Source organism: Pipistrellus kuhlii, unplaced genomic scaffold, assembly GCF_014108245.1.
Source record: "Pipistrellus kuhlii isolate mPipKuh1 unplaced genomic scaffold, mPipKuh1.p scaffold_m20_p_14, whole genome shotgun sequence".
Classification (NCBI taxonomy): Eukaryota; Metazoa; Chordata; class Mammalia; order Chiroptera; family Vespertilionidae; genus Pipistrellus; species Pipistrellus kuhlii.
Genome location: NW_023425449.1, coordinates 23,686,483 through 23,700,624, shown reverse-complemented (window position 1 = coordinate 23,700,624; position 14,142 = coordinate 23,686,483). Strand labels below are relative to the sequence as shown.

Here is a 14,142-nt window from a genome sequence, read left to right as displayed (position 1 = left end):
CAGACCAGACCTGTGTTGGGAACCTTACATGTATATTCTGCAGGTACTCTTCACTCACTTCGTGTGTCCATCTTATTCTCTGGAACACAAGCCTTTCCACCTTCCACATGTTGCTTAGGAGACCTAAGCGGCCAGGGTGAAGATAAAATCCTTACTTTTTTCCCCCTTAGAAAGTAGAGGGAAGCATTAATCTGGAAGTCAGAAGTCCAGGGTCCTGGGCTCCGACTTGCAACCAACTTGGCCAAGGCTCACCTTGGGGAAAGTCTCCTTACTCTTTGATTCTATCTGGTTCATTTATAAACCAAAGGAACTTAATTCGGCATGTTTTCTTTGTTTGTTTGTTTTTTAAGGTCACCTGCCTTCTTGCCTAGGCTCTCATTTAAAAATATATATATTTTATTGATTTTTTACAGAGAGGAAGGGAGAGAGATAGAGAGCTAGAAACGTCGATGAGAGAGAAACATTGACCAGCTGCCTCTTGCACCCCCCCACCCCCCCTGGGGATGTGCTCGCAACCAAGGTACATGCCCTTGACCAGAATCGAACCTGGGACCTTTCAGTTCACAGACTGACGCTCTACCACTGAGCCAAACCGGTTTTGACAAGGCTCTCATTTTTGAAAAGCTCTCAGGATTTCTTGGTCCACTAACATTTAGTGAAGCTTCGAACAGGAATCTAGCTCAGCCAATCCAAACAGCCTCCTCAAGCAAAGCAAAAAGGCACTTTCATCTGATGGTGAAAAGTTGGAGTGGCCCTTGCCACGAAAAATGAAGGTGGAGGAGGGAAGCAGGGAATAAAAGTGACAGGAAGGCTGGGCTCGCAAGAGGGGGCGAGGCGCGCGTGGAGTGGTCTCAGGACACAGCGGCCGCTCTCCAGGGTCCTGAAGACTGCTTGGCGCGGCTCCACCGCTCTGCAGTCGCCAAGTCCCCCGTGTTTTCTTTCGTTGGTGGAAGTTTTGTGGGAAGCGATTGTCAAGAGGGAGAGAGGGAAACCTAGCAACCCATTCTCATTCATGAGGCCCTTTCTGGGAAGCTGCCTAGCGCGTTGGCTGATTTGTCTTTAGTTCGTTTGTCTGCGCCCTGGGAGAGATTGGAGCTCGGTTTGCGTTTCCGTTTGCATTTCCGAGTAAGTCCACACTGTTTGATTTCCCCTCATTACCTTTTCCTGGAGAATGAGGTCGTTCTCCTAGCATTTTCATTCTTCTCGCTCCCTCCCCCGCTTTCTGGCATGGCACCTTTATTTTAGCGGTTGTTGCTGGGAGCTCCGGAGGCTTCTGGAGAAGCGCCAACAGATCACTCGAGGGTGGGACAAGAGCGACTCAGAAAATGTCTCAGAGCCAGCCTTGGTGCCCAGCATTCATCTCAGGAAGACAAGGGACTCGCCCCTTTGACTGAGGTTTTTTGGGGGAGGAACAGCTGACTCTAAACAAGCTCCGCCGTTTTGGGGCCGCTTGTGGGGGTTGGGGTGGAGGATCAGGTGGCAGTCTAGCAGCAGTAGCTGTGAGTGCCACGAGCTCTGTGCTACGCAGCCTCACTAATCTCAGTGAGGTGGGCATCGGGTGACTCTAAGCCGAGGAAGTTAAGGGAGGATCAGCTATTCCCCAGCGTCTCAGAGCTTCACTAAGCCTCCCCACTACCTTCCTGACCAGCCTTCACGCAAGGGCTTGGACAACGCAACGGAGAACGCTGAGTGAGCGGCAGAGACACTTCTGCGATACAAGCCCCCTACATGGGCCTTTCAGAGGTCCCAGAATTTGCATCTGCATCTGTTTCCAAGTGGTTTTGTGAGAATGTGTGAACCTGTATTCTGACTCCTCTTTTCTCCTCTTGCCCCAGCCCTTCTTTCTAAGACATTTGCAAATCCCACCCCCCTTCTTCCCATGCTTCATTAGGCATTTTGCTTCGGTTCTGTGCTTCAAGACAGAGGCACTTGTGAGGGGGATGGAGGAAATGTCCAGGCAGAATTACAATCCCAGACTCAGTCCCAGAAACCCAAAATCCGGGGTCCTTTGCTCTTCAGGAGACATTCTCTTTTCACCCTTCCCTAGATTGATCTTTCCTCTCCAGAGCAGCAGCCTCTCCCCCATTCTGGCTCTAATTAGTGGGGGTGTGAAGCATGATACCATCAATTTGTTTTCTGTATTTATTAGTATCTTTCTGTTTTGTTTTGTTTATTCATTTGTATTATTTTTTAGATTCCATATATGAGTAAAATATACGGTGTTTGTTTTTCTCTGTCTCTCTAGGTCCATCTATATTGTTGCAAATGGCAAGATTTTGTTGTTTTTTATTGCTGAGCAATATTCCATTATAAAGGTGGTATATATAATGGAATGTAGATATAGAATTTATCCATTCATCTATCAATGGCCACCTAGTTTGCTTCTATATCTTGGCTATTGTAAATAATGCTGCAGTGAATACAGTGGTGCATATATCTTTTTAAATTAGTGTTTTCTCTTTCTTTGGCTAAATACCCAGATATAGAATGGCTGGGTCATATGGTAGTTCTATATTTGTATGTTTAAGGAACCTTTAAATCTGTGTTCTTTTTTCTGTAACATCCTGTATCTCCAGAGATCAGGAAGGGGATTATTACAGCAGAGGATAACCCCCAGAGAGAGCTCCAGACACAGCCTGCCTCCCCAAGCAAGCACTTAACAACATCCCCATGGTGACTTCCCCAGCTCTCTTAATTAAATCACAGCAGCCTCTCTAAACACTTCCTGCCCTGAGCCTACACAGCGCCTATGTCCGCGGTAACCTGTCCCCATTCTGCAGATGGAGTGATCTTTCCAAAAGGCAAATGCGATCATGTTACATTTCTCCCTCTAAATGTGAATTGGCTCCTTATTTCTCTACAGGACTTAGGATGGCATAAAGACCTTTACTTGATTAGTTGTTCTGCACTCTGTTTACTTATCCACATTTCTCAGTATTCCTTTGTACTCAAAGCTCCAATCATATTAAGGTTCATTCAGTTCCTGAAATCCTCTTGTTCATTCTCACTCTAGGCACTTTGTTGTGTGAAACTGCTCCCTCTGCCCAAAGCACACCCCTTTCTCAATCTGCTCCTCCTCTTCTCTCCCAGGGCAATCTCCTACTGAGCCCTCAAACCTTGGCTGGGCTGCCATTTCCTTCGGCAGCCTTTCCCAAGCTCGCTTAGCTGCTTCTGTGTTTTTTGTTTTTTTTCCTAACACTTCCTGGTGGTGTCTGATTCCTCATTAGACTCTAAGCCCTGTGAGTATCAGAACTTTGCCTTATTCGGAACTGTCTCTCAAAAGCCTGAAGCAGTATTGCAACACAACGTGTACTCAATTTTTGTTACATGAATGAACTTAGAAAGGACAAAGTCTGGAGTTGATAATTATTAAAGCTGAATAATGGATACAGAGGGTCTTATTACGCAATTTTTCTTCATTTTATGTATATATAACATTTTCCATAACAAAAATATTTTTAAAAAATATATTTTTTTATTGATTTCAGAGATGAAGGGAAAGAGAGAGAGAGAGAAAAATCAATGACGAGAGAGCATCATTGATTGGCTGCCTCCTGCAGGCCCCACCCTGGGTACTGAGCCCACCACCTGTGCGTGTGCCCTGACTGGGAATGGAACCATGTCCTCCTGGTTCATAGGTCGATGTTCAACCATCGCTGGCTGGACCATCACAAAAAGATTTTTAATAATACATTATTTTAAACACTGTATTCTTATCTCTTCTTAAATTCCAATAGATAAAAACTGTGAAGCCAAAATAGTATTTCATAAGTGAATATTAAAACATAAACACAGGCTCATTGTATACCCATTGAATATTCTCATATGAATCATGCACACTTAAAAAGGGGCTGCATGTATTTGGTAATTGGAGTGAACAATTAAAAGATGATTATATATATATATATATATATATATATATATATATATATATATATAAAGAAACTGTGGGATAGAAGCTGCCACATTCCATGTGAGAGCCTCATGGGAATGGGGTTTGTAAAATGGATGTTGAGAGAGGCCTGATGCAAAAAGGGAAGGTGGGCAGGACTTTCTTGAAGAGCCTGCACTCTATTTGTTCCCATCAGTCCCGGGACGAATCCACCGATTTCATGCTGGTGGGGCACAAAAATAAACAAACAAAACGGCAAGAACAAGGGAAGACATTGTTCTGTCTAAACCGGACCATTTGTGACAGGGTTCAGGATGGCTGCATGGGCCTTGTAGCTTTTCCAGGGCTTCCTAATGAACCGGGCTTTGTGTGAGTCTCACTGAGGAGGTGCCGGCCCGCAGTTCTAAAGCTTTCTCCCTCACTGGCCTGGCTGCCCTGTGAACTTGTTAGCAGTCATTGATTTCTTTGAGTTGGACTTGACTGAATCAAATCGCTTTGCTTGGTGTTTTCAAAGGGGCATTTTTCTTGAGGAGGATGGAGCTTAGCCTTTCAGGATTCGTAACATCTAATTCCTTCGAGGCACAGGAGACATTTGGCTAAAGAAGGATCTTAACAATAACTTTAGCTTATAAAGGTCATGAGAAAAATTAGTATCTTTAAGGTTTCACCCACATGGTGGGAATAAAGCAGGGAATAATGCATTTCTATCTACTAATCAATTGGCCAGTCGGGGTTCTTCCCATGTGCCCAGTAGGCCTGAGGTCCTGCCTGCAGGTTGAAATTAACTAGGCTAATAACTGTGGTGGGATAAACACAGGGGTTCCAGGGGCTCCCCAGGACAGCAGCGCAGGATGGATGGGAAGCCTGGATCCCTGGATGCAGATTGACTTAAAAAAAAAATTCAAAGTATCTGATTAAAAACAACAACGAACGGAATTATATGTGACACACATGTATTATTGTCTTGATTTTATAGATGATAAAACCAAACTCAGCCAAAACCGGCTTGGCTCAGTGGATTGAGCGTCGGCCTGCGGACTGAAAGGTTCCCTGGTTCGATTCTGGTCAAGGGCATGTACCTTGGTTGCGGGCACATCCCCAGTAGGGGGTGTGCAAAAGGCAGCTGATCGATGATTCTCTCTCATCGATGTTTCTAACTCTCTATCTTTCTCTCCTCCTCTCTGTGAAAAATCAATAAAATAAATTTAAAAAAAATAATTAAAAGGTCCCAGGTTAGATTCTGGTCAAGGGCATGTACATTGGTTGCGGGCACATCCCTGGTGGGGGGTATGCAGGAGGCAGCTGGTCAATGCTTCTCTCTCATCGATGTTTCTAGCTCTCTATGCCTTTCCTTTCCTCTCTGCAAAAAATCAATAAAATATATTAAAGCAAACAAACAAACAAACAAACCAAAAAAACAAAAAACCAAACTCAGAGAATTAAACCTAACTTGGATCTGAATTGTAAAAGCCATTTTTTCTGGAGACAATTTGTATCTGGGATAAAAACTGAAAGGATGCACATTACTGAACTTTTTCGGTTGAATAAAGATGCTTTCAAGTTATCAGATTTCAGTTACTTACAATTGAGTCTTGAGTTTTGACCAGTGTGAAATTCTGCAGTGCTTGACTTTCCACCAGATGTCACCGTTTACCACCCTATCATTGCCTTCAGTCTTGCTCCTAAAAAGAGTAAGGGAGCCCAACCTGCTTGGCTCAGAGGTTGACCTATGAACCAGGAGGTCACAGTTTGATTCCTGGCTTGAGGGCTTGATTTCTAGTATGGGGCATGCAGGAGGCAGGTGATCAATGATTTAATAAAATTATATTTTAAAAAAGTAAAAAATATTATGGTAAGTATTAGTTAGAGAAAGACAAGTATCACATGATCTCACTTGTATGTGGAATCTAAGTAACAAAATAAACTGATGAATGGAGTGGATCCAGAGACATGGAAGCATGGAACAGAGTGCAGAATCTTGGAGGGAAGGTGGGGGAGGGTGGGTAGGTGGGAGGTAATCAACCAAGGACCTTGTATGCAATATGCATGGCCCATGGACACAGACAATGGGGCGGTGAGGGCTTGGGGGGGCGGGGGCAGGTTGGAGGAGGTCATTGGGGGGAAAAAGGGGGTATACGTAATACTTTCAACAATAAAGCATTATTAAAAGTATAAAATAAAAACATAAAATATTTTCTAAAAAGTATTAGGGAAGAAGAGCCCATCCTGCTCTTTTGTTCCTCAGGATGGTTATTGCATCTGGGTAGGAGGTGGAGGGCTGTGAGCTCTGAACCTTGACTCACTGAGATGGAATTGGAACATGTAGTGAGCCATTTGCTGCCCTGATTTCCTCCCCTTTGTGATTTCATATGTCTAACAACCAGCCAATTTCTGATGGCTGTGCCAAGGAAAGTTATAACCTGGCCCGCGGCCAAGGCTGCATGGACAGAGAGGAGGCTCATGGTGAAGGGGGATGCCAGGAATGCTGCAGCTTCTCAGTGACCCATAGCTTCTCAGTGACCCAGTGCCAGATGGGGCTGGGACTTGGACCAGGCTTGAGTGTGGCTTCTGAGAAGGGGTCAGAAACAGCCCTAAACACCAGGCCTCTCATGGCTCAAATGTCCCAAATTACTCTGCTGGGAGTTCATTCTTTTGGATCTAATATTAGCATTCTCCATAGGTTTTGTGAGGAACAAAATATTAATTCTTTTACATTAAGTGCAAATAAATTTGAACTTTATTATTATTTTTTTTAATCCTAGTGGAAAAAACCAGGCCAGAATGAGAGAATGAGGTGCTTTGGTGATGCCTGGGGATGTTGGGGAAGTAGATAAGGTGAGGGATGAGAGAGAAACAGACAGAGAGAAGGAGGAAGACTTCTCTTAAATCCCAGTTTGGCCCAGACTAATGGCATGGTGCCTCGGAGACCTTCCTTTGTTTCCTGTCCCTCACACCCTGCACATCTTCACCTTGCCTGTCTCAAGTGTTGTAAAGAATGCACAAGGGACTGTGACCAGTTTGGCTCAGTGGATAGAATGTAGGCCTGCAGACTGAAGGGTCCCAGGTTTGATTACGATCAAGGGGATGTACCTTGGTTGTGGGCACATCCCTAGTAGGGGGTATGCAAGAGGCAGCTGATCGATGTTTCTCTCTCATGGATGTTCCTAACTCTCTATACCTTTCCTTTCCTCTGTAAAATATCAATAAAATATATTAAAAAAAAAAAAAGAATGCATAAGGGACAATGATTGGTCCCCAAAGCCTGGACTCCTCTAGGAGCCAGCAAATGATGTAAGATGCCTGGCTTTCTTTTCTAAAGCTGCAGCTCAAGGAAAGGGGAAGTTTATAGACCTTTATGACACTGTTAAGTTGCTAAAAATAGCTTGCAGCTATTTTTTTTAAAAGATAAAAATAAAAAAGGAAGCAGTAGGACACGGCTTTCATTTGCTGATCATATGCTTATTTTCAAGCCAGCAACAAAAGTGTCTATATAATTGAGTGCATGTCCTCCTTGGAAGGTGCTGATGCGAATAAAGCTCACTCTTCAACTTCAAAAAATATGTCCGTGCCAACGTGTGACCTCCTGGGCAAAAGGTCACAGATGAAAGTCGTAGATAAATGGGGCTAAATTAAACTTGCAGATGCGGAGAGAGCAGATTTGTTGTAGAATTGGAAGATGTGCGTGAAATTGCTTTCATCATTTCTTTCCAGTAATATTTGACTCATCCCATTTGGTCTTAGTTTGCTCAACTATTTTTTGACAACCTCTAGCAACTTTTACTGATGACTTATAGGTGAAAATATTCATGTCCCAGTGTGTCTGGGTTATCAGATGATCACTCTGGTCTGACTCAAGAGAGCAGATAAAGTCATACAAAAGCTTCATAGTTCACCTGTGTCCTCTAAGGTGGGGGCGTGTCTGGTGACTCTAAACTTTTAGTTGCTGTGGGGCCCACCCACAGAGCTTTGCTAAATAGGAAACAAAAGAGAAGTTGTGTGGATTTATCTCTAAGTTATGTTTACAGGCAATAAAGTGAGTCACGTGACATTTTTGTTTCCTAGTGCCAGCATTTGCTTTATCACTATTTTTCATTTTTGCCCTTCTGATAGATACGTATTGATATTTCACTGTTGTTTTAATTTTTGTTTTTCTAGTGGCTAGTGATGTTAATTATTCTTTCATGTGTTTATTTACAATCTCTATATGCTCTTAGAGGAAATGTCTGTTCATGTATTTTGCCCATATTCTTAGTTAGGTTGTTGTTTGCTTTTTTAACTCGAGTTTTGAGAGGTCTTTTTGTATTGTGGATACAAGTTCTTTGTCAGATATGGGGTTTGTCAACATTATCTTGCAGTCTATATCTTATCTTTCCATCCTCTTAGATAAGGTCATTGGCAGAGCAAAGTTTTGTTTTTCATTAATCCATTTTTTTTTTCGTTATGGATTTTGCTTTTGATGTCTAAAACTGCTCAGCCTTAGGTCACAAAGATTTTCTATCATTTTCCCCCCAAAAGTTTTATAGTTTCACATAAAGTTGTACATTTAAGTTTGTGAACTATTTTGGTTTAATTTGTGTTTTAGGTGTTAGGCTTAGGTGTAGGGTTTTTGGAGGGTTTTATCACCAAGGCCTGGACATCTCAATGCATGTTAGCCATATTCTCCCTGTCTAATTCTCTATTTTCCTAGACATTATATCAAGTCTACTTCAAATTTCACCTCTTTTACTCTTTCATTAGGTCTTTCTCCATATTGGCATTTCATCCCTGATTTTTTACTGCCCTACTGAATTAAAGGATGTAATTTTGATGATAGATATCCTGTATTATTGACATGAGTCATGCCAACAATTTGATAATAGGATGCGATGGGAATGTCATTATGTTTGTCTTTCTCAATATATTGTAAGTCTGTAGAAAAGGAGGAGCATATTTTTTTCCCCTCAAAACCTAGGTCAAGATTATGCAGATAGTGAGAACTCAATGATATTAGTAGAATCAAAATTAACAGAGCTCTGTCAAGCTTAAATTTGCTAGAAGAGGGATATGCTCATTTATATATTGCATCTGAGTTCAGATGCAACATAAAAGATTTTTTAAAGGCAAAATTGAGTGGAGAGGCCAGTAGCATCCCAACTGGATCACTCCTGACTGCTCCCACCTGCGGTGTACAGGTTGGAAGCTGTTTACTTTTGGTTAATGAGGTCAGGATGGCAGCTCAAATTGCCCAATACCAGCAGTATGGTTGGTTTCAGGATGCTGTGGGAAGGCATACTGCTGGTTCTTTTTTTATTTTTTATTGTCTACAGTTTTACATATGTTTCCTTCCCCCCACCCCATGGACCGCCCTCCTCCCCAGCCATTCCCACCCCAGGCAAGCTCCCACTACCCAGTGTCTGTGTCCATTGGTTATGCTAATATGCATGCATATAAGTCCACCTCCTCTGCCATTTGTCTCTGGATCTATTTTTGTTCATCAAATTATCTTGATCATTATATCCCACATATGAGTGAGGTCATGTGATATTTATCTTTCTCCGACTAGCTTACTAGTATTTCACTTAGCATAATGCTCTCCAGTTCCATCCATGTAGCTGCAAATAGTAAAAGTTCCTTTTTTTAATTTTTATAGCGGCATGGTATTCCATTTTGTAGATGTACCACAGTTTTTTTAATCCACTCATCTGCTGATGGGCACTTACCATGGGTTGTTTCTAAATCTTAGCTATTGTAAATTGTGCTGCTACGAACATATATACTCAGTTTCTTAAATACTTTCCCAATCCATTTGCCTATGATTCAGCTTGAGCATATCCCTCAAGACAGAAGTTTGCAATTATATGTTTGTGCACATATTTTATACATATACATGCACACACTGAACATATGTATCCTGTTGCGTCTGTTTCTTCAGAGTAGCCTCCAAATTCTACCTAAAGGACTTGTGGCTAAGATAGCCCATTTCATTCTAGTTTCCTGAGGACCTTGTGCTTAGGTGACAATAGAGGTGTGTGGATATTCATGTGTAATTTGTTCACATATGTCTGAAAGCTCAAAAGCACAGGTCAGTATAGTTCTAGAGAAAAATCTTTCTAATGATTATAAAAGACTTTTATTCTTCTTATGAAAATTAAAATAACATGGAGGGAAAAGGGCAGATCCAAAGAATTAAGAGTTTGCAAATAAGTGATTCTTTTTAGGATATGAGCCAGATATAGGGACAGATACGTTTTTTAGTGTTACAGTTATTTGAACAGATTTGCTGAAGTATGATTTTGCAGCACTTATTTCTGATCTCTGCTCATTATTTGTTAGACATTAACACATGCCCATCTCCCACCACACCAAATAACCTTTTAAGAGATAATTCTATTAATAGTTAAGAGGATTTATAGACTTAATCTGTACTTTGTGCAAAAATACACACCACACTAAGCAGGAAAATTGTCTCTTTTGGGGGAAATAATGTTATCTAGTGGTAGAAATTCATTTTTAGGAAATTCTTTTTTGAAACTATGATTTTAAGAAAAATACCCCTTTGCTCCTTAATGTTTTTTTAAACATATACCTTATTTTAGTATTTGTTATTTATTATTTTTAAGTTGATTTCAGAGAGGAAGGGAGGAGAGAGAGATAGAAACATCAATGATAAGAGAGAATCATTGACTGGCTGTCTACTGCATGCCCCCCACTGGGGATGGAGCCAGTAACCCAGGCATGTGCCCTTGGTCTGAATCAAACTGGGGACCCTTCAATCCACAGGCCAACATTCTATCTGCAGAGCCAAACCAGCTAGGGCCTTAATGTTCTTTTGTTCCTTCTTTAGTATATTAATATTTTTCTCTAGCAATTTTTGTAGAAAGCAATCTATAATTTTTCTTCTATTACTCTATGAGATATAACCTTTATATCAGAGAAAAATATTCAATGGTTAATAGCAATAGACATAAAATTTTGTTAAAGTTTTCTGCTTTTTAAAAACATTATCTCCAGAAACAAACAAACAAAACATAAAGAGTCATTTGTTTTACTAAAGGAAAGCTGTTTAGGTTGGAGAAAATTGCCCAGATCAGGTAATTATCATCAAGGTTCTTAGGGTTTCTCTTGAAAAATTTGAAAACAAGTTTGATATAACATCAATAAGATAAAGTGAGCAGTGGCCCTAAAACTTGCTTAGGTTTTAATATTCTTTATCGGTAAACTCTTTCCTTGTCAAGAAACGATCACGGATTGAGGAGATTGTCTTACCTTGATATCATACACAATCTTGGTGGCCCCTTCTTTTTCAGTGGTTCGGTGAATGTTTGCATTATATGCCTCAGCCCTCTCCAGGGGCAGAAATGGCTTCCACATGGATGGCCTGTAGAAATGGTTCTGGAGGCATTCTTCGTTATCTTGGGAAAGCCTGGTCATGGTTTTACAATAAAGGCTCCAAATGAGTCCTGGAGCCTGATTTTAACACTAGTCAAGGTCCCCTCTATTTCTCTTCATTTGGCTAATGCTGAGCTCTCTCTCAGTTCCCTGAGGACTGCCCTGGGAAGTGACACAAATCCAAGCAAAAGGATTATCTGTTCTATGGATCAGCAGCTTATCCACAGAGCTGTAAGTGCTCTATTTCAGGGAGGACCTCCGGTTTTGACTGTGTAGGTATGTTAGGACTGCCCTCTACAGGTAGTAATGTGCTCCTAATTAAAATTTAATCCTAAATCAAAACTGAAATGATTCAAGTGATACATTGCTTAATATATAATGGTAAAGGAAATAGGTTGCTTGGCAGAATTCTGTACTAGCAGTGTGTGGTAAGGAATAGTACTTGGCAATTTTGGGCTATACAATTGAGGGGCAGATGGTTTTCCTAATCTATTTAGGTTTCTTAAAACATCATTTTAGGACCAGTCAGATTTGTGGCTAGAAATGAATCCTAAATTCAGACCCAAACTTAAGGCCAAGGATTATCACTCTTCTTATTTGTCATGTAGAATTAGTTAAAATGAATTTCGTAGGAGGTAACCAGTCATCTAATAATTAAGGTAAAATTTGGCTTGTAACATTATACTTCATATTTGTACTCAATGCGCAAAAGCATTTCCCTTAAAAACAGGAACAAGACAGCGATGTCCATTTTCACCATTCTTATTCAACATAGTACTGGAAATATAGCCATAGCGATCAGACAAGAAGAAAAGAAAAAGGCATCAAAATTAGAAAGGATGAAGTAAAACTCATTATTTGCAGATGACATGATATTGTACATAGAAAACCCTAAAAGGCTCCACTAAAAAACTACTAGTTTTAATAAATAAATTCAGCAAAGTAGCAGGATAAAAAGTTAACATCCAGCAATTGATGGATGAGATTTTTATACACCAATAATGAACTCTCAGAAAGAGAAACTAAAAATCGAATTTATCATTGCAACAAAAACAACAAAAAGATATCTTATAATAAATTTAACTAAGGAGATAAAAGACATGTACTCTCTCTACAGGACATATTAGTAGAAAAAAGAAATAGAGGCAAATACAAACAAATGAAATAATTTGTTCATGGATTGGAAAAATTAACACCATTAAAATGTCCGTACTACCCAAAGCAGTCTATAGATTCAACTCAATCCCTATTTAAATACCAATGGCATATTTCAGATTTAGAATACTCCAAAAAGAAAGCATTGGTTGAAAAATCTCAGACATCTCTTTACCAATATATTTGCTGAAATATCTCCTAGGGCAGTGGCAAGGAAACTCATTAGTCAACAGAGCCAAATATCAACAGTATAACAATTGAAATTTCTTTTGAGAGACAAATTTTTTAAACTTAAACTTCTTCTAATGCCACCTCTTCAAAATAGACTCGCCAGGCCGTGATATTTTGTGGAAGAGCCACACTCAAGGGGCCAAAGAGCCGCAGTTTGCCGACCATGGTCCTAGGGCAAGGGAAACAAAAGAAAAAGTAAACAAATGTGGCTACATTAAAATAAAAAGCTTCTGTTCAGCAGGAGAAACGGCCAACAAAATGAAAAGGGAACGCACTGTATGAAGAACATATTTGCCAATGTTACAACAGATAAGGGATTACTGTTACTTATTTTTTACAGGGATTAGCTGTACTTTGCAGGTTCTTATATTGTATGAGTTCTTATACAGAACTCATACAATATAACAAAGAAAGACAAACAATCATCATTATCATTATTTTTTAAAGAATAATTTATTGTTTTTAGAGAGAGAAGAAGGGAGAGGGAGAAAGAAACATCAATGTGAGAGAGCAACATCCATTGGCTGCCTCCTGCATGCCCCCTACCAGGTAGGTATAGGGCTTGCCTTTGATTGGACATCAAGCTGGCAACCTCCCGGTGCATGAGAGCCAACTAAGCCACACTGGCCAGGGCAAATACGAATTTATTTATTTATTTTATTTATTTATTTTTAATATAATTGCAAATATTGCATGGAACATTCATTGTTGGCTAAACCTGCAACCCCAGGGCAAGATCACTTTTATGGCCCACGTCTCAGCATCAGTTTCATATACAATAGCCTGTTAAGAACACCTGCTCCGTTGACCCGTTAAATCCAAATGAAAGTTAATCTATTTAAAATCACTGAAGTAAACTTTTGAAAAGAATGACGGTTAGGATGAACGAGTTTTGCCACCAGGTCACAGTTCGATTCCAGGTCAGGGCACTGCCTGGGGTTTCAGGCTTGGTCCTGGGTGTGGGGCGTGCAGAAGGCAGCCAGTCAATGATTCTCATCATTTAGGTTTCCATCTCTCTCTTCCTTTCCCTTCTGCTCTAAAATAATAATAATAATAATAATAATAATAATAATAATAATATATATATTTCCTTCTGCTCTAAAATAATAATAATAATAATGACATGTACCGTATTATTATTTTAGAGCAGAAGGGAAAGGAAGATATATATATATATGTATGTGTGTGTATATGTGTGTGTGTGTGTGTGTGTGTGTGTATATATATTGTGTGTATATATATATATATATAGAACGAGTTTTGGCCTGATTCTCGGGCTCCAGCGGGTACCCTGGCACCGGAGCGGCCTGCTGGGTTTCGGGTCCCCAATGCCCACCCTCGGGACAGCCAGTCCGGGCTGCAGGTGGGGGTTCGGGGAGGTAGCCTGTCTTAGGACCCTTTGAGCACAGAAACCCTAATGGAGCAATTCCCTCCTAAGCACCCGCCCCTCGGCTGCTGTTTTGAACCCTCCCGGCTTCCGCCTTCCGCCCTCCGGG

The 14,142-nt window shown here is 40.7% G+C and overlaps 1 protein-coding gene across 2 annotated transcripts in view; it reads right to left on the bottom strand.

Moving 5' to 3' along the window:
• The window catches only part of RGS20 (regulator of G protein signaling 20), a 42,187-nt gene extending 30,760 nt beyond the window's left edge, over positions 1-11,427 (bottom strand). Inside the window, exons 1-2 of one of the 2 annotated variants that reach the window (XM_036436927.2) lie at positions 11,138-11,427; positions 8,108-8,115 (exon numbers count right to left, since the gene is read on the bottom strand). In XM_036436927.2, coding sequence (XP_036292820.1) covers positions 8,108-8,115; positions 11,138-11,302 — 173 coding nt within the window. In that variant the 5' untranslated portion in view covers positions 11,303-11,427. The remainder of the gene's footprint in view (positions 1-8,107; positions 8,116-11,137) is intronic. The other variant, XM_036436922.2, reaches the window with a different exon arrangement.
• Positions 11,428-14,142: the final 2,715 nt, after the last annotated feature.